Source organism: Dendropsophus ebraccatus, chromosome 15, assembly GCF_027789765.1.
Source record: "Dendropsophus ebraccatus isolate aDenEbr1 chromosome 15, aDenEbr1.pat, whole genome shotgun sequence".
NCBI lineage: Eukaryota > Metazoa > Chordata > Amphibia > Anura > Hylidae > Dendropsophus > Dendropsophus ebraccatus.
The window spans coordinates 41,372,361-41,399,046 of NC_091468.1; the positions used below are offsets into that span (position 1 = coordinate 41,372,361).

At 42.0% G+C, this 26,686-nt stretch overlaps 1 protein-coding gene across 1 annotated transcript in view; it reads left to right on the top strand.

The window, feature by feature from the left end:
- Positions 1-26,686, top strand: part of XRN2 (5'-3' exoribonuclease 2) — a 53,239-nt gene that overhangs the window by 11,582 nt on the left and 14,971 nt on the right. The window contains exons 2-23 of the mRNA XM_069954863.1: positions 1,405-1,532; positions 1,616-1,727; positions 2,633-2,744; positions 3,221-3,279; positions 3,355-3,444; positions 3,866-3,938; positions 4,035-4,085; positions 5,712-5,869; positions 5,954-6,028; positions 6,148-6,281; positions 6,384-6,441; positions 7,802-7,909; positions 8,002-8,046; positions 9,118-9,246; positions 10,599-10,684; positions 14,471-14,606; positions 16,783-16,890; positions 18,268-18,357; positions 21,888-21,960; positions 23,001-23,084; positions 23,656-23,753; positions 25,549-25,628. Coding sequence (XP_069810964.1) covers positions 1,405-1,532; positions 1,616-1,727; positions 2,633-2,744; positions 3,221-3,279; positions 3,355-3,444; positions 3,866-3,938; positions 4,035-4,085; positions 5,712-5,869; positions 5,954-6,028; positions 6,148-6,281; positions 6,384-6,441; positions 7,802-7,909; positions 8,002-8,046; positions 9,118-9,246; positions 10,599-10,684; positions 14,471-14,606; positions 16,783-16,890; positions 18,268-18,357; positions 21,888-21,960; positions 23,001-23,084; positions 23,656-23,753; positions 25,549-25,628 — 2,087 coding nt within the window. The remainder of the gene's footprint in view (positions 1-1,404; positions 1,533-1,615; positions 1,728-2,632; positions 2,745-3,220; positions 3,280-3,354; positions 3,445-3,865; positions 3,939-4,034; positions 4,086-5,711; positions 5,870-5,953; positions 6,029-6,147; positions 6,282-6,383; positions 6,442-7,801; positions 7,910-8,001; positions 8,047-9,117; positions 9,247-10,598; positions 10,685-14,470; positions 14,607-16,782; positions 16,891-18,267; positions 18,358-21,887; positions 21,961-23,000; positions 23,085-23,655; positions 23,754-25,548; positions 25,629-26,686) is intronic.

Genomic DNA, 26,686 nt, shown 5'->3' on the forward strand with positions numbered 1-26,686 from the left:
TGTGACCTCTGCCAGGCCGTGTGCCGCCTCCTCCTCAGCAATTCCTGCAGCGTCCAGTATCCTTTGCCCCTGCTGTAAGTCTTCTCTCTCCTCTGTCTAGCTACTACTCCCATCATACGCCCAACAGCTGAAATGGTGCATAACTACTGCCCCCAGCATACCCAAAAGCTGAAACGGTGCATAACTACTGCCCCAGCATACCCAACTGCTGCATAACTGTGCCTGTTTTCTGGATGCATTGCACTGCTGTGGAGAGGCAGAGGAAAGCTGTCTAGCTGGCCGCTATGAGGGACAGCAGGGGTAAAGTTTTATTATACAGCACAGAGGCAGTAAATCCAATATTTTTAACAATGCTATTTTATTTAAAAACAGCTATAAGATAGCCAACCCCTTTTAAGGCCACATTCCCACATGCATGCAAACACATGTGCTTGAAACCTAGCCACTGGCATTCTCCAGCAGTTGCACAATGTTTCTGGGATTAGAATGCATTTGCATGCATGTGAGATTGTGGCCTAAAGTTGTTATCCAATCTTTAAAAAATAATATATCCTCAGGATAGGCCACAAGTATCAGTATGGTGGGGGTCAAGCATGTCGGCTCACTTGCTGATCAGCTGTTTAAAAAGGCTGCAGGCCCTTCAAACAGCTGATCAGTGTGAGCGCCCGCCAGTCTGCCCCTCAACTATACCTGTACTACTTCACCTCTCATCTGTACCTGTACTACTACAACACTCGTCTATATCTGTACTACTACTACACCCCTCATCTATGTACACACTACAGGACGTGTATATACAGGTATACAGCCATGTACATACTACGGGACGTGTACATACAGGTATAAAGCTAGGTACACTTTACGGGACGTGTATATACAGGTATAAAGCTATGTACACAATACAGGATGTGTATATACAGGTATGGCTGTATACCTGGTTATACACGTCCAGATCTCTTCTGAGACCCCCTAATAATCACAAATAATAATGACTATAGAGTAAATGACCCAGCCTTGTGTTGCTGCTCAGTGAGTTCCTTTTCTTTAAAAAATTGAAACAAAATCACCAGTTTGACACGGCCAAATGGGCGTGGCTTGCAAACAGGGCGTGTCATAATTATCGTTCAATTATCATTACCGCGGCTTCATCTACGATAAACCGCGATATTTATTTAGGCCAATATCGCCCAGCCCTACTAGTGGTCTCTTTCTTCCAAAAATCTTCTGTTTCTTTGAACACACTTATTTTTTACCACCTGCTTTTGCAAAGGAAGGCAATTTTTTCATCCACAAATTTTTATTTTCAATTTATTATGGTCGTATTTAGTTTTTATTTTACTGTGTGTGAACGTAGGTTTATGTTACTTGTGTAAAAAAATCTTTTTTTTTTTTTTCTCTCCTAAGCCAAAGGAATGCAATGGCATCAAGATCCCAGTTGATACCAGCAAGCCAAACCCTAATGAGGTGGAGTTTGATAACTTGTACCTGGATATGAATGGCATCATCCATCCATGTACCCACCCTGAGGATAAGTAAGTGTCATTGTCTTCTAGAGGGTTTTTTTCTCCCCTGTAAAAAATGACAAGAATATAATTATTTCTGTTGTCTGCTGTAGGCCAGCACCTAAGAACGAAGATGAGATGATGGTGGCCATTTTTGAATACATTGATAGGCTGTTTAATATTGTGAGGCCCAGGAGGTTGCTGTACATGGCCATAGATGGCGTGGTAAGTTTCTGAAGTGCAAAATATGGAGTCTGTCACGGGCGGAGACGCGCACGTCCGCCACAGTCCACCAGCGGGTGCGAGCTGCAGACTGTGCGATTTGTTATCCATCGCCATTCCGCAGTGTGCACTTACCCTGACATTTTCCAAAGTGTAATACATTAGGGGGATTTAGTTAGAGATTATAGGGCTGAATAAATCCTTTATTTCTTTAGTCTCCTCTTTCTCCAACAATTGGAAATTTCATGCTCTACACCAGTGCTTCCCAACCTTTTCCACCTCGGGGCACCCCTTGGAAAAAAAAATTACCTCGGGGCACCTCTACTAAATCTACAAAATATGAAGTCATACAGTGACTCACAGGTGACGTCTTCTTTGATCTGAGGCGTCACTTTCCCTTTTCCTCTTTATCCTGTCCAGTCCTCCATGAACTAATAATGCCCTCAGAGATGCCCCTAAAAAAAAAAAAAACACATCCTACTCACCTAATCCAGGCTGTGTGCAGTTCTCCTCTGCCGCAGGGACAGGACCTCCTGCTGGAGAGGTCACGTCCCGGAGTCCCATAGGCCGCAGGTATGAAGTGTCGGCGGGCTATGGGATTGAATGTAGGAGCAGGACGCTGACAGGTCCTGCTCCTACATTCTGCTCACTTTAATGTTCCATCTGCTCACTGTGCGGGTGGAACATCAAAGCGATCTGTGCATCCCGAGAAGCTGCGCGGCCGCAGCTTCTCAGGATGCTTAAAGAGACAGTGCACATTTCCCACCGGGATCTCCCGGCACCCCATTGTGCCGCGGCACCCCGGTTGGGAAACGCTGCTCTATGACCTTATACTAGAGCAGCCTGGATATGCAAGGTCTTATGTTTACTAAGTAAGTCTTTCGGGTTTTATTTGCATTTGGGTTTAGGCCCCTCGAGCCAAGATGAACCAGCAGCGCTCAAGACGTTTTAGGGCCTCCAAAGAAGGCGTGGAATTGACAGAGGAGAAAAACCGTGTCCGTGAAGAGGTGATCTCCAAAGGTATGCAGATAGCTGACATCTATGTGACATCTACTACACAGTTCAAGAAGTCTTGGTGCATGATGCTGTAGGACTTCTGTCATATTAGCTAACTTTGTGGGTTGTTTCCGTGCATCATCTACTGTGCAGATAACTGGGATCTCCGGTGCTCTTGGATACTTTACTTTTATCTACTACACAGTTTCAGTCTATTAAGGATCACCTTCCCTCCCATCAAAACATCTGTGCTAGATTAGAGCATCTGTCAGATTTTATGATGTGTGTTTAGTAAATGCTAAATTTCCTATATTTGAGCTGCAGTTACCCAGTTTTTTTTTTTTTTTTTTTTTTTGCTGACAATCTTCTATGTTTCGATGATTTTTATTTTTAAAACTGCCGGCAGGGTGGGCTCTCCTTTTTGTTCTTGTTTTATTTTTATTAATGGATTGTAAATTACATGACTAATAATGCTTTTGCCTATTCTGCTTCGCCCCCAGGTGGCTACCTTCCATCTGAAGAGGTGAAGGAGAGGTTTGATAGCAACTGTATTACTCCTGTAAGTACCACAAGACTTTTTGCTACCTTCTGTTCTTTATTCATGTTTATAACACAGGTATGTTCTCGTATATAGGGTACAGAGTTTATGGACAACTTGGCAAAGTGTCTTCGTTACTATATTGCTGATCGGTTAAATAATGACCCAGGCTGGAAAAATATTACAGTAAGTTGTGTGTGTTCTGTTTGGAATTATGTATCTTCACATATAATCATATAATCTCTGATGCTGAGTGAGCAGACTAAAAGGGTACCTGAAAAGCGTAAGCAGTGGACTGGTAACAGTAGTAGTAATAGTTTTGTTATTTTATGGCATTGCAGTGGACAACCCCTTTAAACACTTATATTTTTTTTTTTATTTTTTTTTTTAGTTTAGTAAACAACCAACTTTTATGACAGACACAAATAGATTTGAATATCACCTACTGTGAAAACGTATTTTGCAGTGGTTTTATGTATAGGTTTATGTAGGCAGTGTTCACACAGTGCATTGTTTGTAGCCAATAGGCACATTTTCTTTAGAATCTGTTCTTGACTTAACTAAGAAAACTAAAGAAGAAAAACTCATAGCAGTGTCCTTTTTGTAGGTCATCTTATCAGATGCAAGTGCACCCGGAGAAGGTGAACATAAAATTATGGATTACATCAGACGGCAAAGAGGTATGCTGTACTAAATTGTTAAATCACTTTGCTATGTTCCAAGATTAACTAACTATATACAGTAAATATAACTTTTTGTTTTTCTTATCTGAACAGCCCAGCCCCATCATGACCCCAACACTCATCATTGCTTATGTGGAGCTGACGGTAAGCAGTAGATTGTGCCTTTCTGTATAATGCGGAGATTAGAGTAATTCCTTTGTGCAGTTTATGCTTGTTTTTATTAATTTATGCATTCCATGCAGTTTATAGGTCAGCTTCTTAGATACGTTGATGAAGCTTGTTCTAAATCTCTGTGCAAAACAATTCTGGTCTAGAATAAATGGTGGCCGTTTTAGCTGATTAACAGTAAATAGATTAATGTTTACCTTAGGATGCTTTGGCGAGGAGTCTAATATGAGGGTAAATTGTAACATATTTTCTTAAACTTCTAATTTAAAGTGAAGATGGTATTGGGTGTTATATGGTTTGGTTTAAACCACTAATATCTTCTAAGATGTCCCTGAGTTTTTGCACAGTGTATTTTTTGTGTAGCATTTATCAAGACAAATTACAGTAGGTAGATTTCTCTAGTTTAGCTTTTTTTTACCTTATTTATCATGCGTAACTTTTTAATTTTTGCACACAAAAAAATGTGCAGCAGTACTCCACTGTTACCCTGGCATTTTTTTTTTTACCAATCTGTGTTAAGCAAAAATTGTGCAAAAAAAAAAGAAAAAAAATTCGCAAGAATCAACATTTTTTGGGGTTTTTTGTTCCAAGCTGAATTCAAAGTTGATTGCAGGGACACTATTACTGCGCCCCCACAAACAAACAGCGGAAGCAGAGTTATAACAAAAGCCAGAAGCCCCCTGTTACTGCCAGGAATAAAGGAGAGTCTGTTGCGGGCACTTTTACCCTTTACATGCAGCTGTCAATAGCAATCGTGAGAGAATATACAAGCTGTAAATGGGGCACACTCGGGGGTCTGTATGTTTCCAGTCCCAATTGCATTTGTTTGTGCACAGCCAAAATCTTAAAGGGGTAGTGCGGTCTAAAACTTTTTTTTTTCTCCCCCCCCCCCCCCCCTAAATAACACACATTACAAAGTTATACAAATTTGTAATGTGTGTTGTTTGTGTCGCCCCCTTCCCCATGTTTCCACCCCCCGACCGTTGACCTGAAAGTGTGATACAGTATACCCATGGAATCACTGTTGACCCCAGCCGCCATCTTGGGACCATCACGTCATTCATGCGGCCCCCCTCCAGCTCTTCATCAGCTGCTCAGCCGCGATTGGTTGAGCATAACAGAATCCCCAGACGCCAATCGTGGCTGAGCAGCTGATGACGCGCTAGAGGGGGGGGGCGGCATGAGGGAGGGCCAACCCTCCTGAAGAGTGACTTGATCGTCCCAAGATGGCGGCTAGGGTCGACATTAATTCCATGAGTATACTGTATCACACTTCCGGGTCAACGGTAGGGGGGTGGAAACATGGGGAAGGGGGCCATTCACATAAACACACATTACAATGTTGTATAACTGTGTAATGTGTGTTATTTAGTGAAAAAAGGTTTTATACTGCACTACCCCTTTTAATACAAGCTCTTGCAAAGACGCTATTTTGCATTATAAAGCCTTCATTTTTCACCAAGAATTTCTTGTAGAAGGCTTTGTATTTGCACTTGCCAATAAGCACACTAAAAGCCGTCTTCTGTTAGCTATCTTTGCCTTTACATTAACAATAACCTATTTGGAGAAAAAAAAAAATCATATGGTTTGTTTTATTCTTAGCTGACCTGATCATGCTTGGGCTCGCTACTCATGAACCCAACTTTACCATCATCAGAGAGGAGTTTAAGCCTAATAAACCTAGACCATGTGCGCTGTGTGGTCAGTTTGGGCATGAGTTAAAAGAATGTCAAGGGTTACCCCGTGAGAAGAAAGGAGAGGTGAGGAATTAAATATGCTGGAAACAACTAGTGCATATTTCCATACACTATTCACTATACACTACCCTTTTTTTTTTTTTTTAGCATGATGAATTTGCCGATACCCCCCCAGGATGTGAGCAGGAGTTTATCTACATTCGTCTCAGTGTATTACGTGAGGTATGTATCCTTAAAGCTGTTAGTTTTCTCTAACTTTTAACATTATTTGCAGCTTATGTTGTAATTGATACTGTTTGTTGCGCCAAACTTATATGCTAATGTGGTAACCTATTTTTTAGTACCTGGAAAAAGAGCTGACCATGTCAAACTTGCCTTTCCCATTTGACTTTGAGAGAAGTGTCGATGACTGGGTCTTTATGTGCTTTTTTGTTGGCAATGACTTCTTGCCACATCTGCCATCACTGGAAATCAGGTACTTTTTTTTTTTGTTTGTTTGTTTGTTTTTTCAAAGTATAAAACTCTGCATGACCCCTTTTTTACACTTGTAGTTAACTGGTATAATCTTTTATCTCAGGGAAGGTGCAATTGACCGGCTTGTTAAGATTTACAAAGATGTTGTCCATAAGACTGGGGTGAGTGTTCATTATGTTCTTAAAGGGGCACTCCATTGTCTAAACTTTTTTTAGGTGATGGGAAATAAGAAAGAAATTTTGCGAAGTTTGACCCCTTTCTTTAACTGTAACGTTAACAGCGGTTGCCAACAATCCCGATCACCGTTCTCCGCTATGAGAGCGGCGGACAGGCGGTGACAGGACTGGTGGTCGGGACCTTGTAAGTATGTTCACTTGTTTTGCCTCCCTCTCACACCCCACATGTCTCCAGGGCTTGGATTATCCCTGGATACATGTGTAATATCAGAGATACAGCGATGCCGAGGTCACTTGGTTTGTCCCGCTGCATCTTGCCAGCTGCGGAGCGGGGAGCAAGGACATCTGTCACCTGTTGAAGTGGTTATTGTGAATGAAGTGATAGCAGCACTGTTTCACACATGATGATGATTTTTTGCAGCGTCTTGTAGCTTTGGCAGTCTGATTTGAGACTTAAAAGTAAGGACAGGTTCCCTTTTTTTAAAGAGACTGTGCCTAGTGGCTTCTTCCCATCCTACCAGTCTTGATTAATAAATCTCTCCCTGTTTGGGGATAGGGAGTGATGCATCATTCAAATCTGGAGGGGAGAAGAGCAGGCAGTGGCAACCAGTCTTAAATTATTTCTATTTATTTTTTAATTTATTACAGTGGTACCTTTTAAAGTAACTTGGTTTAAGATTGTTTTGGTTTAAGAGCTCACAGTTTTTCATAATTGTGACTTGGTTTAAGAGCTCCCTGTACTGGGTGGGAGTGGGGGAGGGGCATGGTCTGCATAGCGGGGTCTACAGCACTGTACTCTGACGCAGGAAGTCTCCCTCACCTTCCAAATCATAGCAGATCAACTTCAGGCTGGAGCTTGCATCAGGGGACAGGACTGTGGAGATAATATCTCCATAGCTGTTTCCCCTCTGTCCCAGACAGAGATTGCTGCATGTATGTGCCCACATCTGTCCTGCTCATTCCTTCATGCTCCCTGCAGTCTGTCAGTCCTTGTGTTTCCCATCCTCTCCATTACTGTATAATATCTCATATTCTGCTGTTTCTGAATGTTTGTTTCATCTGTTTTACATGTTGTTCTGAATAATAAATCATTATTTTTGGGGTGTGGAACCAATTGTCTGCATTTCTATGATTTCTTAGGGGAAAATTTGCTTTGGTTTAAGAGTGGATTTGGATTACAAGCACGGTCTCGGAACGAATTATGCTCGTAATTCAAGGCACCACTGTATATTATTTGCCGTATGTTAAAGCACTCTAAAACCTGAAATTAGCGGAGAGTGCCATCTGGACATGTGACCTCCTTGTCTACCTTCCTGACTTTAATTTCTGTACCCTTGCTTTACAGGGCTACCTTACTGAGAGTGGGTTTGTGAACTTAGAAAGGGTGCAGATGATCATGCTGGCTGTTGGGGAAGTCGAAGATAATATTTTTAAGAAACGAAAAGAGGATGATGTATGTTTCTACTTATTCCTTGTGTTTTGTATTTATTTATTTTTTGTTAAATGTCATTCTCTTAATTTACTTTTTTTTCTCATTCATTCTAGGAGAACTTTAAGAGGAGGAACAAGGAGAAGAAAAAGCGAATGAAGGTGAGCGGAGTAGTGTAACTTGCTTACATCACGGAATTACTGTATGTAAGTGGCCTTGTCCGGCACAAGGGGCTTAGATTGGACCCCTTGCCACCCACTTCATGCTCCACCCCTCTGTTTATAGTGCAAAACAAGGCATTAGTCGTTTTGCTTCTTCATTCGCATTGTCATGGCAACGTGACATTAATAGGGGTTGTCCTTGTTACTGAGAAGAGATGTGATCTGTGTCTTCATCTGCAGCTTGATCCCTGTAAGCTGCTAAACTGCACGGAGACGGGAAGCATGCAGAAAATGTTATGGCACTCGTAAAAATAAGACAAAACAGAATTGCATGTAAATCAACCATATCCCACAGTACACTTATCTAAAATACTGCAAGGGACTCAAATGAATCAAAACCTTGATTAAAGAAATCTATAAAAAATTTGAGCCTATATCTGCTTGCCCCGCTAACTATTTTTCTCAAAGCTGCTTCTTCACACATGGTACAATACATTGTTGGTGGCTCTTAAGAAATTATATATATATATATATATATATATATATATATATATATATATATATATATATATATATTATATTATATTATATTATATAGATGTGTGTGTATGACAGAGATGGGGAACCTTTTGTCTAAAATTCCCATCATGCCTGGACAGTCAAAGCTTTTTAGGTATGATAGGAATTGTAGTTTTGCATCAGCTGAAGGGCCTTAGGTTCTCCACCCCTTGTATAATAACTGTGCAAGCTTTGTTCCATCTTTAATTTCTCTTGTGTAATCTGAGGTCGGATGATAATGGATATATCATGTACCTATAGGATATTATGTTTTTGGGTCAGTTTCATACTATAAACAAGTTTTTTTTTTTTTTCAAGTGATTTTCCTTTATTTACATTAATGGCATATTTCCGAATAAGCACTTGAGCAAGCAAAAATGTAGCACTAATATGCACACATAAGCAGTCATGGCCTTTTTTTACCCGAGTCGTGTAATGCAACAGTGTAGTTTCACGTTTATAAAGATTATTTTATTTTATGTTTTATTTATTTTATGTTTTTTTTTTTTTTAGAGAGAACAGAATCAATCATTTACCCTCACTGGACAGTTTGCTCCTCATGCGCTTGGTCAGAGACATTCAGCCCCCAACCCCATTGTCAACCCAAGACAAGCTGCCTATGAAATGAGAATGCAAGGTTCTGTAAGTATGACCTTTTTACTGTCGGTTTACTTTAATGCTTCAGTTTTTCCAAATTAAAGTATTTTAAGTTATAAGGGGTAGGGTGCAAATTTTCATTTTTCAAGATTAGGGTGTCTTACACCAGTCATAGGCTGGGTTCACACTACGTATATTTCAGTCAGTATTGTGGTCCTCATATTGCAATCAAAACCAGGAGTGGATAAAAAACACAGAAAGGCTCTGTTCACACAATGGTGAAATTGAGTGGATGGCCGCCATATAACAGTAAATAACGGCCATTATTTCAATATAACAGCCGTTGTTTTAAAATAACAGCAAATATTTGCCCTTAAATGGCAGCCATCCACTCAATTTCAACATTGTGTGAACAGAGCCTTTCTGTGTTTTTAATCCACTCCTGGTTTTGGTTGCAATATGAGGACCACAATACTGACTGAAATATACGTAGTGTGAACCCAGCCTTAAAGTAGTTCTTTGCCAATGCACTTGCTCACTGGTTTTATGTACAATATGTCTAAAAACCAACACTAGCTTGGAGCTGCGACTTGCTGCTTTTATTTAGCATACAGAATGATGTTCCACTGCAGCTAGTGATCAAGTGGGCAGTTCCTGTGATGATAATTATCATGTCACCCCCTGCTGACCTTCAGTTTTTTTAATTTACCTGGATTAAGTCTTTTATGTAGTTACACTATTATTTTTTTTATTCATTATTATATATTTTTTTAAAATGTTCCCTGTTATTGCATCTAAATATTTAAAATGAAACTGAAAAGCTTTGCACATAATCTAGCACTAACCCTCTGATTGTACTAAAATATTATTAAAGGCAAGGTTGGTGCTAGATCTGTTTTAACTAAAAATATTCTATTGTGTTGACAGCTGGTATAGAGACAATTTTGTGGCCGTGGCAACAGACTACAAACGTTTTGTAGTCTGATCATGTAGTCAATACGGCCCTCTATCTGCACCCTACTTCTTGCTCACTGGACAGATGTATGCCGGTATGAAGGGAAGTGTAGGTTTTTAGTCTGTTAACCCTGGCAATACACAGGGCTTCATAAGAGTTGTAGACACACAACCAATATAAGTGCAGAACACTTGAAAAGTTGATGATTTGTAATTAAGTCTTAAAAAAAAAAAAAAAACTTTAAAAATATAAAAATGGCCTTTAAGGAAATAATTGGCAGATCATGCCTTGCATCTGCAGACTATTTCAGAACTGTTAATAGAAGAATGAGCAGGGATGAGTTCCTGTTATTTCGTAGCATGTAAATTTCCACCAAAGGCTTGTTTATGTGGACACCGTGCCCTTTGCATATGTTTAATTTCTGCCTGTCCTCGTCCTTTAGAATTCTGGAAACAGCCAGACTCCTGCAGGAACAAAGAGAAAAGCGGATGATAGTGACAGTGAGCCGGAGCCAGAAGATAATATCAGGTGAAGCCATTTTTTATGTATCACTTTGTTAGCAAATTGCTGAATTTGAGTAGAGTCTAATGAATGCCATTTAGCTTATGGCAGCAGCGCCTTTGGATAATTTTCTATGATCTTTTTATCCAGCAGTAATTAATATGGAGAGTAACAATATTCAGTAAATTCCAGAGAGATGAGTAAGCTAAAGCTGTTAAATCCAAGTATCTAGATTAGTATGCACGCTGGCTTTCTTTCTTCATGCCACTTTTCCCTTTGAGACCGGGTGCTGCATTGGCTAGACTTTGAATGATTTTGATTTGATTATGTGATCTGAATACCAGTGTTATTCCTTATGAATATTAACCCTTAAATTTAGTTGCTGTAAGTGTGTCACATTAGCGGATTTCAATGGGGCATCTGTTTAGCATTCCAATTGTCTGGCTTTGATCTGTAGGCCGTAAAATTGTACTTCAAAAATGTAATTGTGCAGGTGTCCCATTAACACCTACCACGTGGCCTGTGTGGACATTTTGCTTATTTTTGGCTGATTATTTTTTCCGTTTGATGGGTATGTAAAGTAAATGTGTGGATACATTAGCACTGCATCTCTTTCATTGGGTGTGTTGCTTGTGTTTTAGATGTTACTGTTGACAATACATTGTTAGGGGTAAAGCTGTGAGCTAAACATAGTCTTGTTCTGAACATGTAGTTTTAGAGGGCAGTTTTATGCGATGGAGTGGTTTCTTTTGTTAATGATCTGAAATGGTGGAATGCCTTTATTGCCTATGTAATGAGTACACCATTGTTACTGGTGCCTGTTTGCTGTTTTTGAAGTTGTTGTTTTTAATATTTTTGTTTTGTGTTCCTTTTGGTTAACCATTTTATGACGCAGGCAATTTAATTTTTTTTTCACTTTCCAGTTTTCTCTCATTTATTTTTTGGGATGCTAATCATACATCGAAAATATGCTACGAAACCAGAAAAAAAAATTATTGAAAGTTATTTTGCAAATGTCAGGTGTATTTTGCAGTTTGTCATGTGGTAATTCTGACATCTTGTCTGTATTCCCCAAGTCAGTACATTTCTTATACCCAATTTTTATATAACTCATACTACTACTTTTTAAAATTTTAAACAAAAAAAGAAAACTGCTTTATTTTGACCCTTACAATGTTTTAATTTTTTTAGTCTATAGGGCATTTTGAGGACTAATTTTTTTTTTCCCTTTTTATCTGTACCACAGCTTGCACAAATGTGACTTTTTTTTTTTTTTTTTTTTTTTTTTTTTTCTGGCATGTGATGTGACACAAATCTGCTATCTTGAATTATAGAGATCAGTGTGGTACCTATGTACTGCATTGATCCATTATCTTGGCATTCGATTGGTACAGGCTGCTGAACGTCTGTAGATATCGCTGAGCCATAGCAGCAACAGAGGCTTAGCAGAGGCTTTGAGCTGTCATGGAACGGCTTCCCACTATATCATAGGGAGCCTATCCAGCTAGCAGGCCACTAATGGCATGCAGTTCGAATATTTAAATTCTGTCAACTAAGCTCGCTCCCTGGCGTCTATTAGCCGTGGTATCCAGGAGCCACAGGGTATCGACAGGGCTCAAGTCTTGAGCCCTCTCTATACCCAGTTACCGCCACCATGGTTTAACTATAAAGGTTAGAAGTAAAATTTAAAATTATTTCGGTGACACATTCTATGGCCTGTTCTGCCCATTTTAATATCTAAATGGTCAAAAATATGAACAGTCCCCAAATATTCTATATAAGTGGGTCATCTTTTGAGGATTTGCTTAGTACTTATGAGATCACCTCAGGGGGTGTTTTGTATGGGGTATCCTCAAATCATGACACTTAAGGGGGGGGGGGGGGGGGGGCTTGGGGGACAGTCTAAAGGTTCAACATATGTATCAAACTACCCAGGACACCTAGATAATGTGATGCGATGAAACAAGTATACTTTCATTCGTTTGCTGTTGGTTCTTTTGTATGACCCTTTGGGGGGGGGGGGGGGGTTTACACATGAAAGACTGGCAGCGAGATCCGCTACGAAGTAAAGTTCTGGCTTGTTCCTGTCAGTACAGACCGCTGCGAGTATGTAATTCAGCTACCCCCTTAACCCCTTAATCGGCTCCCGCTGTCTGTATACATTACCTGTCTCCTTGCTGCACCGGGTCCCGGCTTCCTGCTCTCCCGCCCGGCCAATCAGTGGCTGCAGCTGGGCAACGTACTACTTTCAGATCGCTGCAAGTATGTATTGACAGATACCTGCCCGGACCTTACCTTGGAGCTGATCTCGCTGCAAAACTCTGAGCGATATTTCCGCTGCAAGTAGTCATGTGTGAACCCACCCTTAATGTATCGGCTCACACATCACTGTGTAAACAGATTGTGTGGCTGACAATTATGAATTTAAAGGCCTGCATGATGGAGCCTTGTGAAGGCTCAGAAACCTCTCTACTTTATCTATCTGAAGCCCTGCGGCCCATTTTAAAGGGCCTTGAATTGCATCTGGCGGGTTATTTTACTCTTAATTCCATTTTCTGCAGTAAAATAGAAAACAATGCTTAAATCGCCTTACATAACATTAGTTACCATTGTCTCAATAGTACAAAAGTAAAAGAAATAATGGAAGTCCTGACAGATTCAGCTTGTGTTCCATTGTTAGATAGCGGTTAGGTCAAGGAGACACATGGTACCTTATATCTGTCTGTGGTTCCAGGATGTAGAAAAATCCCTTTTACTCATCTGCACAAAGTATCAGAGGTGTTCCCAAGCCTATGAGCTGCAGCAGGCTGTAACACCACCTCACTCCCTCTCCCGTTCTGCTTGGTTGACTGTCAGGTGGAATCTAAGTCCTAAGAAAGGGGTAGGAGGTGGGGCAAGGAGGCGTTCCAGCGCTCAGCACTTCAGGGGTTTGCCAGCACCTCTGACACTATGCCTTAAAAGCATATTTCTATGTCCTGGAAGCTCAGACAGCATATAGGCACTGTGTGTCTCCTTGATCTAACAGCTATCTTAGACCACGTTTTCACCTCCGTGGCCATTTTTATGGTCTGAAAATACTATTCAGGAAGCTTTAGGAAACCATTAGTGTTTCCTGCCCGTAAAACTAAGGAAAAAAAAAAAAAAAAACCTACTGCCTTGCCCTCCTCCGGCTTCTCCCTCTCTGTGAGTGATCGACTGACATCACTGGAAAATGGCTTCCAGCCCTGTCAAACAATGCAGCATTTAATTGTATGCGCTCCTGATTAAAGGGCCAGTATCTGCACCCGGCGGCACTTGCCTAGGTGCTGGTGCTGGGTCCAGCTGTCAAGAAATTAATCTTGAATTCCCGGCAATTTCCAGATGCGCGTCCAGAGCTATCCAGAATTCTGTGTGCCCCTATAGGGTTCTATGGGACATTGGTGCCAGAACTTCCTAGTGCATAATATATGTCCTATCATTTCTGGCTCCATTGTCTGGCATGGTCTGTGCCCAGTAGTACCCTATGGGTCAGTAAATTGATCCAAATTTCCTGGATAAGCGATAAATAAATTTTCCTGAAGTGTGAAAAGAGCCTAACAGTTTCAGCAGTTTGGAATGTGAACTTCAGCTGATCTCGACAGACAGAGGTGGCAGCAAAGAGCACTGTATCAGACTGGAAAAAATACACCACTTCCTGCAGGACATACAGCAGCTGATAAGTACTGGAATACTGGAGATGTTTAATAGAAGTAAATTCCAAATCTCTGGCCCTTTCTGTCACCAGTTGATTTGCAACATAACAAGTAATTATGTAGCATTGGTTCTCTTTTGCAGGTTATGGGAAGATGGATGGAAGCAACGCTACTATAAAAACAAATTTGATGTTGACTCCTCCGATGAGAAGTTTCGACGCAAGGTTGTGCAGTCGTACGTTGAAGGTCTCTGCTGGGTGCTCCGATACTATTACCAGGTACACCAGACATATCTCTTGTATGAGCCTGCCAGACTGCTCTGCTTTTATTAGAAACCCAGTTTGGAGCTACTGTTTTCTGCACAGACCGTGCTTACATCAGCTCCGTGCCGCATGTCAATAGGGTGAATAGACAAAATTGCAAAGAATTGCAATTATTTAATAAGTGCTGGCAAGCTGTCAAAGGAACAGTCAGTTGTGATGTTACATGAAGTGCAGTGTAATTGAAGTGATCAGTGCCTGATGAAAATCTTTTCATAATTGAAATGTTAGGCAAAAGATTAGTAACAAATATAGAGCGATTGTACAAGGCTGACTAATAAGCATTGCAGTGCCTGGGGAGATTGGTTGGCGAATATTATATCTGGTTGCGGAAAGTTAAAGTTTACCTGCTCAGCAACAGTTGTCACCCTTACCTGCTGTGTGTGCAAAGTGTTAATATCATCATTTTATTATTAGGCATGCTGTGTTCTATGTCATTATTGTTAAAATGATCTTTTGCAATACTGGTGTCAAGCGTTTCACACTGAGGTCTGCAGTAATGATTTAGATCGGGATAGTCACAAGATGAATAACCGCGGTCTTCAGCCGCTGCAATTAAAATATTGCTCTGCAGGGCTCCAAAGAGGAAAAAAATGAGTACGGTACTATAAAAATTTTTGAAACTATTTTATTTTGGTTGCCAAAATAAAATCAACCATATTCCATATAAGTAAAGGGAAAAAAATTACACCGAACAGTCTCTGTAGGCTGTGACCTGTTGTTGTATTTAGAGAGAAACTTTGACTGTAGTACCACTTTTTTTTTTTTTTTTCTTTTTTTTTTGAGCATTGTAGGAAATAAACTTTGCTCTGTTTAATTGCAATTGGCAATAAATAATTCTTCTTTGGTAATATTTGTAAATCTGCCTCTTTTTGTATTTTAAATTCAGGCTACCATCTGCTGCCACTAGAGGGAGCTATGGTGCTTAATGCATACTGGTGTGTTTTTTTTTTTGTTTTTAATAGACCTAAATTGGCGCACAGGGGCAGACTTACTGTTGCAAATATGCCAGAAATTTGGTACAATTTTTATCACAAATTACCAGAGTGCAGTCTATTTATTCTTGTAGAGAGGGCACATTAATGCTAGCAGAATAGGAGGTGATCATTTGTTTTCTACATTCCATTGTAATCATGCTGACCTGAGTCTCATTGGCGAGCATGAAAACTGGAAGATTTCTGGATATTTATTTTTTCCGTTGTCAAAAATGTTTAAGAAACCTGTTTAACTTGATTTTAAACAATAGGATATTTTCTATTGACACATTCCCTTTGATTTGCATTTTATAGTAATGGGCAATAGTTACTTTTTTTTTTTTTTTTGGATGACCGTCATTTTAAAGTGAAAATAGGTCTGTATTATGCAGCTTACATCCGTAGCTGCCATAACGTGACTGTATTTTTACTTCTATATGCTAGACATCTAAAAATACAGCCAAAAAGTGTTGTGTGAACATGGCCTTAAAGGGAACCAATCACACTAAAATTGGGCATAAAGGTAAGCAAGCGTGCTGGTTCATCAGCCAGCACGCTTCCTAACCATCCCTCTGTCCCCCCCCCCATCCCATGAACATTCAGCTTGCAAAGTTAGTTTAATCGTGTCCCGCGCTCTATGCAAATTACCATACAAGTAGTCACGGTGGGTGGGGTCTTTGTCAAGTAGTCACTGGGTCCTGGGCCGGCTCCTGCGCTGTAATCACGCCCCTCCGGGCGTGTTGTAAAGCGGCGCCCCGTCGTCTCTACTAAGCTGTGCATGCGCAATGCAGTGGGTGAAGCCGCTGCTGTACTACGCCGCGCAAGCGCAGTACAGCAGCGTCTTCTCAGGCTGCACTGCGCATGGGACGGGGGGGGGGGGACAGGGGGATTGTTAGGAAGCGTGCTGGCTGATGTACCAGCACGTTTCCTTACCTTTTATGCCCAATTTTAGTGTGATTTGTTCCCTTTAAACTAAAAACATGTTAAATCCCAGTGCTCTAGTTGGTGATGAATAGGAACCATTGATCTGTCCTTATGATGCATATATCTTCTCACTTGCTAGAAAATGTTATCCCCAGCTCCTCTCGAGAAATAATTTTTCTGTTCTAAACTGTCAACTTACAGATTGAAAAGCTGCTTATGTTTTTATTCTGAATTAGGGCTGTGCTTCCTGGAAATGGTTCTTCCCATTTCATTACGCTCCTTTTGCTTCTGACTTCGAAAATATTTCTGAGCTTTTTAAAGAGTTTGAGAAGAATACCAAACCGGTAAGTAAACTCTGTGCTCATATCTATGATAGTGTATTGTGATGTGTCGCATTACTCTGTAGCTTATGTTGTCGGTTTGTTGCAAGAAAAATGTAATATTATATACCAGACATTTCGCTATTAGGGTGGGTTCACACTACGGAATTCTCACGGAATTCCGTCGGCTGTCCGCGCGCCTTTCCGCCAGCTCCATAGACACCATTCTACGGGCTGGCGTATTTCTCTATCCGCCGAAAGAAGTGACATGTCACTTCTTTCGGCAGATAGCAGAATATGCCGGCCCATAGAATGGTGTCTATGGAGCCAGCGGAAAGGCGGGCGGACAGTCGACGGAATTCCGCAGAGTTTATCCGTGAGAATTCCGTAGTGTGAACCCACCCGAACAGTGAACCATATATTACAATGATGGGTGCAAGGGTTTTAGCCATTCTTTTTTAGCCAATGTTTTGCTTGTGGTGTAGGATTTTACTGTTTCCAAATGGTTAGGTGACTTGTTGAAATATAACATGGCTACTCTCATGTCACCACAGTTTTTATCAGGTTTTCTATTAAACTAGGCCTACACATGGTTTTTAGCCCCAATAGGTTGATGTGCAAAAAAAGGGCGACGTTATTGAAGTGATCATGCAGCATCCCAGCTAAGATTAATTAAAGGGCCTGCACCATCAGAAATGGTTCCAGTGCTATCACTGCAGTCCAGTATGGTGATTTTTGGTTGCCTGATCACCATGGTCCTGGACAAAAATGGCACGTAGCCCTAGTCTTTTAAAATGCTTTCGTGTAGATGTGCTTTAAAGGCTATGGATGCCCTTTTGGAGGCATTTTCTATTTTTTGCTCTGTGCTTATGGTACACTTAATTTACAAGAAACTTTTTTGTTTTTCATTGTGCAAGAGTGAAGGGGAAAGGTATATTTTTGAAACACTTGGGTGCCTGGTAGAAACTGAAGGGGAAGAGAGGGTGAAAAGGAGGATTATAAAAAAAAAAGAAAAAAAAAAAAAAAAAAAGTTGCTGCTTTTTGATGAGCTACTGAATTATAGCTGTTACAGCTAACAATAATTGACCGCTTTGTCAGTGGGAAAGGTTGGAGGAAGGGGGTTTACGCTATTACTACAGGATTTTGCTTATTTAAATATCGTATTTGTTATACCATTATATTGCAAAAATAGGCAAAAGGTTAAGTTTATTAAAATGCAGGGCTTCTGTTTCCTCATCTACAAAGTTTTTCCTTAATTTAAAGGCAATGTGAGACCTTTTGGGGTGTTAAAGACTAATGGCATGATTATTAAATATTATAATGGGTTAAACTGATCATATGGAGCATACTGGTGCTGCACCTTTTTAAATGTTCATTCTTCTTATGCTCTTGTCCTCCTAGTTCAAACCACTTGAGCAGCTGATGGGAGTGTTTCCAGCTGCTAGTGGTAACTTCTTGCCTGTCACATGGAGACGACTCATGAGTGACCCAGTAAGTTGATTTTCTTGTGTTTTCTTACTAGTGAAAGGAATGTTCTGTTTTACCTTTTCCCACCAATAGCCCCACAATATTACTGATAATCTTGATAATGTTGTGCGAGAAGTGGGGGCTTGGTTTCCACTGTGTTCGGAACACAAGGAAGTACGGCCTTGCATAGCTCCCACTTGCACACAATTTGTATGCACTGGAGCAAGATGTGAAAGCAGGGATCAGCACTGGAAGATAACTGGCCATTAAATAGGCTCTGCCATTTCAGAAAGCCTTGCATAAATCAATAGTACAAACAAATATCAGAAACTTTGTGATATATCTTATCTTATAGTAAAAATGCTTCCTCCTGCCCCCTTCCAGTCATCCATTGTCAAAATTAGCTTGGCAATGACATTTGCTTACTGGTTACAGTGTTTGATCTATTCCCTGATCTAGCTGCAGTTCTTTACAGGAGGAAGATGGGAAGGGGAGTGCAGGAGAGAGATGCAGCTAATATATAATTTGCAGAGCTGAAATCTGCTGAAATGATGTATACAACAGGGCTCCAGATGGCGACCAAAATGGTCGCCAATGCGACCGACATTTTGCAAATGGCGACCAGATTTATTAATCTGGGCGCCATTTGCGACTGGCCCCGGCGGCAGCGCGCTGTCTCTTTAAGATGCGCGGCTGATGCGCGGCTGCCGGGGGTGTCCCGTCCTATCCCCGGCAGCGCGGCGCATCAGTGAGCTGCCTGGGGCCCTGACTTCCGGCACAGGAAGCGCGCGTCAGAGACGCTTCCTGTGTCAGAAGTCACAGCCCCGGCGTACAGGGAGCTCACTGACGCGCCGCGCTGCCGGGGATAGGACGGGACACCCCCGGCAGCCGCGCATCAGCCGGGAACAGCGGCTGAAGAAGAAGAGGATCGCCGGGGGAGCGGGTTGTCAGGTGAGTTTGTGTGTTTGTTTTTTTTAAATATTGCTTAGCATAGAGGAAAGGGGGGGCATCTATAATGGGGGGAAGAGAAGGGGGGGGCATCTATAATGGGGGGAAGAGAAGGGGGGCATCTATAATGGGGGGAGAGGGGGCATCTATAATGGGGGGGAGGAGGGGGCATCTATAATGGGGGGGAGGAGGGGGCATCTATAATGGGGGGGAAAGGGGGCATCTATAATGGGGGGGAGAAGAGGGGGCATCTATAATGGGGGGGAGAAGAGGGGGCATCTATAATGGGGGGGGAGAAGAGGGGGCATCTATAATGGGGGGGGAGAAGAGGGGGCATCTATAATGGGGGGAGAAGAGGGGGCATCTATAATGGGGGGGAGAAGAGGGGGCATCTATAATGGGGGGGAGAAGAGGGGGCATCTATAATGGTGGGGAAATGGGGCATCTATAATGGTCGGGGAGAAGAGGGGGCATCTATAATGGGGGGGAGAAGAGGGGGCATCTATAATGGGGGGGAGAAGAGGGGGCATCTATAATGGGGGGGAGAAGAGGGGGCATCTATAATGGGGGGGAGAAGAGGGGGTATCTATAATGGGGGGGAGAAGAGGGGGCATCTATAATGGGGGGGAGAAGAGGGGGCATCTATAATGGGGGGGAGAAGAGGGGGCATCTATAATGGGGGGGAGAAGAGGGGGCATCTATAATGGGGGGGAGAAGAGGGGGCATCTATAATGGGGGGGAGAAGAGGGGGTATCTATAATGGGGGGAGGAGGGGGCATCTATAATGGGGGTAGAGGGGGTCATCTATAAGGACAGGGGGCCATCTATAATGGGGGGGAGAAGAGGGGGCATCTATAATGGGGGGGGAGAAGAGGGGGCATCTATAATGGGGGGGGAGAAGAGGGGGCATCTATAATGGGGGGGAGAAGAGGGGGCATCTATAAAGGGGGGGAGAAGAGGGGGTATCTATAATGGGAGGAGGGGGCATCTATAATGGGGGTAGAGGGGGTCATCTATAAGGGGAGGGGGCCATCTATAAGTGTAGGGCAAACTGGCTGCAGACACTGGGAGATATATGCACAATTATTATTATCAGGGCCCCTCAGGTGTCTGTATTGTAGGGGGTCACTTGCATTAGTCACTAGGTGAGAGATATATCTATCTATATACACATCTTGTGGGGGGTCACTATGGCTGCAGTCATAAGTCTAGCTCAGTATGTATAGACTGTTGCAAGCTTTTAAAGGGAACCTGTCACCCCCGGTGACGGGGTGACAGGCTCCCAACCCCCCGTTAGAACCCCCTATACTCACCTCATCGCGCCGGGTCCCGCTTCTGAAGATGGTCGGGTCACGGAGATCTCAGCCGCTGCAGCCCGGCGTGCGCTGAGAGATGAGTCCAACGCTCATAGAGAATGACGGGAGAGTCCAGCGCTCCATCATTCTCTGAGGGTTGGACTCATCTCTCAGTGTGCGCGTCAGGCTGCAGCGGCTGAGATCTCCGTGACCCGACCATCTTCAGAAGCGGGACCCGGCGCGATGAGGTGAGTATAGGGGGCTCTAACGGGGGGTTGGGAGCCTGTCACCCCGGCACGGGGGTCGACAGGTTCCCTTTAAGTTCAAGTTCAGAAGAGTAAGCCTCATTAATAGGCTAGCCAAGTGAAGCTGAAGTACTGAGTCAGACTGGATATGGTTGTCAGACTGGATATGGTTGTCAAGTTGCAAGTTTCCATGTTGAACGTTTTCAAACTAAGAAAAGAGAGAATCTAAAGGAGGAGGAGGAGGAGGCTGCTGCGGCCTCTGCACACAGTAAGGGAGGAGGAGGCTGCCGCGGCCTCTGCACACAGTAAAGGAGGAGGAGGCTGCTGCCGCGGCCTCTGCACACAGTAAGTCCCATTTACCATAACATTAATTTTACATGGTTTCAAATGTTGGCGACCAAATATTCTATTTGGCGCCTAAATTTTTCAGGTTAGGAGCCAATGGCTCCTAGGTAAATTTTTTAGTCTGGAGCCCTGTACAAGTTTAATAATATGCTATAGTGCTGTTGCTTATGTGTACACACAGGACAGTTTATCCAGAAAACAATTCCGAAACAATTGGTACACTTTAACCAGGTTTAAGGATGGGAGGGGGAGCAAGGAGGCCGTACAGCCGTTCAGGAGCTTGGGAAAGCCCCTTTGACACATTGCACCATCTCTGGTCTTTGTTCTAGACCAGAGATGAGAAACCTTTGGCCCTCCAGCTGTTGCAAAGTACAACTCCCATCAGCCTTTGGCTGTCCAGTCATGTTGGGAATTGTAGTTTTGCAACAGCTGGAGGGCCGAAGGTTCCCCATCCCTGGTCTAGACACAGACAGATGTATGAAAAGTACTGTCTCCTTGCCCAGTGTCGGCCGTCTGGAATGTGAATTACAGCTGAAAATTTAACTTTAAATCCATTTTAGGGGCCCATTACACCCATCATGGCTCTTAATATAGTCACTGGGAATTTCCTTTTAAAATTTCTTCACTATAGTTTGTGTGTTTTTCTCTTTAAATACAGTGTGATTTAAAATGGAAATAGAAGTACCATATTCCTAATAACTTATTTATTTTTTGTCAACAGGAATCTAGTATAATTGACTTCTATCCTGATGACTTTGCTCTCGATCTAAATGGGAAAAAGTTTGCCTGGCAAGGTAACTGAGAATAATACTGAATCTTGTCATCTTGTTTTTCTACCCTTTTATATATCTAAAAGTCAATGTGAAGCACGTGATGTTTATAGTCTCTGATATACCATCGACTAATCCTTCCTTCTCAGGAGTTGTATGATGTATAAGAAAAGCAATATACCGCCTGCTTTTTATCTAGTCTTTCATCTCCTCGATGGCTTCTGATCTTCTGTTTAACTGTAGGGACTTTTATTTACATTCTATATAAAGAGTAGCGAGGCAGCTTGTGGATTCCAGATTCCTGGATCAGTTGTCCACCCTGGCAACGGGAGCATGCTGGAGCGGATAAAGGAAAAGGGAGCTTATACAAGGCATGGCTGCCTATACCCAGGACTAGAGAATAAGCGCATATAGGGGGCTGATCTGTTAGCACCAGTATATAAATATATATCTTGGATATATTGACCCTGGACAACATTTTATTACATGTGCTCATCTGTAAGGAATAGCTTATGTCAGGGGTACCCCTGTGAGCCCCCACCAGTAGTATATAGCCCCCTTGTGAGTTCTCCCCCCTAGTAGTATATAGCCCCCCTGTGAGCTCCCCCCAGTAGTATATAGCTCCCCTGTGAGTTCTTCCCCCTAGTAGTGTATAGCCCCCCTGTAATTTCCCCCCAGTAGTATATAGCTCCCCCGAGTAGTGTATAGCCCCCCTTTGCGCTCCCCCAGGTATACTGAGCTGCAGCAGGGGTCCGGACAGCTGGCCTCTGTGGTCCACCAGCTTATGTGATAAAAGTTGACACTATATGAAGCTGGCCTGTATCATTTCAGGGTCATTACTTTTAAGCAAACTGACTTGTTAAAGATTGTAAATGTGGTATAATTACTTCCCATATGCTGTGGTCAGATTTTTATAAAGTCCAGACTTGCTCAATAGGATGAGAAAAGTTGCAGCTTCCCCCCTCGGACTTTGTGAAGTTGGCCTGTATTGTTTCAGGCTCATTAGTCTCCTTACGATTCTCCTCGCCTTCTTTAGTTAATTGATTGCTTCCTTTCCCCTTCAGGTGTTGCTCTGTTGCCATTTGTTGATGAGCGCCGTCTAAGAGCTGCTTTGGAAGAGGTTTACCCTGACCTCACTCCTGATGAAAGTAAGATTATGATATTCGCCTGTGTTGTCTGTGTAATCACGAAGGTTTTTTGCATTAGCGTACTTGTCGTTTATGCTCTGCTAGGCTGCAAATGAACAAGATATAATGGATGGCTGCTATTGATTGCCTTTAAACAAATCTGTAACCTTTTGCTTCATAGATGATTTAATTGCAGTAAATTGAATGATCCTTGATGCAAAAATGGAGCCTTAGCGGGTACAAAGTAGAATAGAGGCACCTTGCATTAAAACTTGTTAATTAAACTCTCATTTGCAGGTTTCTTGTGTGACTTAAATGATCTGTTTTCACAGGAAAGCCTTTTTACGAGTATCTGTTAAAAACCACAACCACCAAACAATTAGAAAAAGTGGGAATTTTAGCCGTGTAATTACGTTTTTTTTTTTGTTTTGTTTTTTTAATTGCTTTATGAAAGCCAAAATCATACGCGGGAATGAATTAGCTTGTCTTTGGATTATAAATTAATGAACTTAATGGCAGCTGTTGAAGATACACTTGGAATAAGGAATGGTTTGTGCTAAGTGGTGTTCTTTGCCTTCTTTGTGTTTTTTAGTAAGAAGAAATAGTCTTGGAGGGGATCATCTGTTTGTTGGGAAACACCATCCCCTAAACGACTTCATACATGAGCTGTACAAGACCAATACTAGAGAGGTAGTTATACAAATCATGAAAATGTTGTTAATACTGTAATTTATTCTTCACGTTAGTTGCCTGTAAACTGATCTAGGGAAGTAACTTTCACTAAAATTATTATAGACTCTTAATGACCATTAAAAGAAGACCACAATACCCTTATCCCCTGTAAAGACACCCTTATGATGTCTTAGAGGTGATTATTTGTTGGTGAAACGCTGCAGGGGTTTTGATGTTCACACAGTGCAATTCTTTTTTTCCTTTTTTTGGGTATTTTTCTCCAGTCCAGATGAGATATCTGTTTAGGATATCTAAATAGAAGAGGTAGACGGTTGCTTTTTATAGTGACACATGTGATCCATTTCTGTGATCCCTCAATTGCTGTAAAGGAGGGTTCCCAATTTCTTCTTGAAAGTATTGAAAATGTCATACAGAAGGTCATCGTTTGGAGCTATCGATTCTCTGACTAAAAAAAAAAAAAAACACTGCAAATTATGAACCAGTAACGACTGCTAGGAGACGTCGGCTCTGAAGTCTACAGCACTTGTGAATTCAGCTCTGGAATATTATATAGGCTGTAACTTTAATACTAGATTATGTGTTGTTGTTGTAAAGATCCCTATACACCTTAGCGTTTCTCACCCGTACCCGATCTCTGGCTGCAGCTTAACCCCTCCCCCATATAGAGAAACCCGGATCACACATGAGTTATAAATAGTTATTAAAAATGCAGTTTTATGCTGTAGTGAAGTGCCAAAGAGGTGTGGCCTGTGTACTTGAGTTTAGAACTTTAGACCATGCCTCTTTGGCACTAAATTGCAGCATAAAACCGCGTTTTATTAGTAGATTGCAAGCAAGGTCAGCTAAACAAAAGGTAACGTGTCATTTTTTTATTTAGTTTTTCTCCCCCAGTTTTGAGCTGCTGCTTTCTGCTTTCTCCCCTACATTCTGAGATGGCTGATGGCTGAAGTCCCTGGCAGGCTTTGTCTGCTAATTTTTAGCTCCTTTGTAATGCTGGGAGAGTTAATCTGAGGTCAAGTTGCTGATGAACTCACCCTTCCGGCATTACAAAGTTGCAGATAGGGACTTGTTTACATCAGCTGTCTCTGAAACAAGTGGGGGGACGGAGACGGAGAAAAAAGCTCACAGTTTTTTTTGTCTTCAGCAGAAAGCAGCAGCTCAGAACTGGGAGAAGGAGACTGAATAGATGAGTGTGGAAAGAATTTAGTCTCACCATGGGCAGCAACATATCAAAAGTTGTTTGAGGGAATTACCCCTTTATGGCATCTGATTTGCTCTGGACCTGACAGACCAGTAGAATAGATCTACTGGAGAATGGGCTATGATGACACCCAGCTGTTCATTTAGTCATAAATATTCATTATAAAAGGCACAGTGTGAGCTGTAAAAAAAAATTCTGAAGTTGTTTTAGTTCAATTGTAGACAAAACAGTGACATGGTCATGTGGACACCACACTAGGCGACTTGTTATGTGCAGTGGTAGGGTGCCTGTTATACGCAGTGTGAACATACTCGTATTAAGTAAATAGCATTTGTCCTACTGTTTCACCAAATATAATAATGGTGAGTCAGGTTGCATTGCTGGACTGCAGGAGCAAGCAAAGTGCTGCCCTCTAAATCACTGGAATCCATACAAACTCTGTGTATATGGAATAGAAATAAACACCCCTTTTTCTGTGTACCCATAATTAAAATAAAATGTTTACTTTTTCCCCTTTTTCCTGTATTGTAAGGTATGTTGAATAGCTTGTATAGCCTAATTTTGTGCATGTTTGTTGAATTCTTTCCACAGCCGACTGGAATCCCACCAGAGCTATGCCATGGAATTGGGGGAATGCTGGAAACTGATGATGGAGCAGTCCTCCCCAATGAGTAAGAAAAGCACTGCTTCCTTATGTGAGGCAGCTCGGTGTTTCTCTGGGTCTCCATTCACTTGCACACAGTTGGTCATTTAGCACCCATATAAATAATCCATTGGGATGCACGGTCATTCTTTTAGATGTGTGCACAAAACACATGGTCCCCCTGCCTGAAAACATATTTAACAAAGTGTTACTGTTGCCCATAGCATGCCGTATGATGACTACTTTAATATTATGGAAAAGTTAGATAATGTGCTTCCTATTGGTAATATGAACAGCTTCTCTACACTGACATCATACTAAAAAGAATAAAGTGAGTTCTACCAGATTAAAATGCATGCACACATAAGTGAAACCAATGAAGTCGGCATCTGATACTGAACAGGTTGACCAGTTCCATAAAACCTTTTAGCAATTCTTAAGGTGGCCATACACCTTCAATAACTGACGTCCATTATCCCTCCCGTCTGGCCCCGTCCTTCCCATATGTTTAGCACGGTTGAGCGATCCTGTGTTCTCAATGCGGAGGGGAGGGATAAGCCGCAGCCAGAGAGCTTTGGCTGCGTCTTATCTCTCTCATAACAAAGGGCCCTATTCCACCGGACGATTATCGCTTAGATTCAAACGATTTAACGATAATCTGAACGATAATCGTTAGGTTGAAATGCAGTTAACGATTAACGACGAACGAGAAATCGTTGATCGCTTTATAAGACCTGGATCTATTTTTATCCTTGCTCGTTCGCCAAACGTCCGCAAATCGTTCGCATTGAATAAGACATCGTTCGGTCGAACGCAATAGCGAATAAAGAGCGAAGAAAAAACTATGGCAATTACGATCATAAGTAACGATTATCGGTCCATTGAAATGAGTGAACGTTTTCAGGTCTTTCGCAATAGCGGTCGTTTGAGATTGTTAATCGTTAACGATTATGCAAACGATAATCGTCCGGTGGAATAGGGCCCAAAGGGGTTGGGTGGTGATTTTTCCATCGCACCTGACCACTATCTCCACCAACATCATCTGTCTGTGGATAATCTGGAGAGCCCCATGCACCGTATACTGAT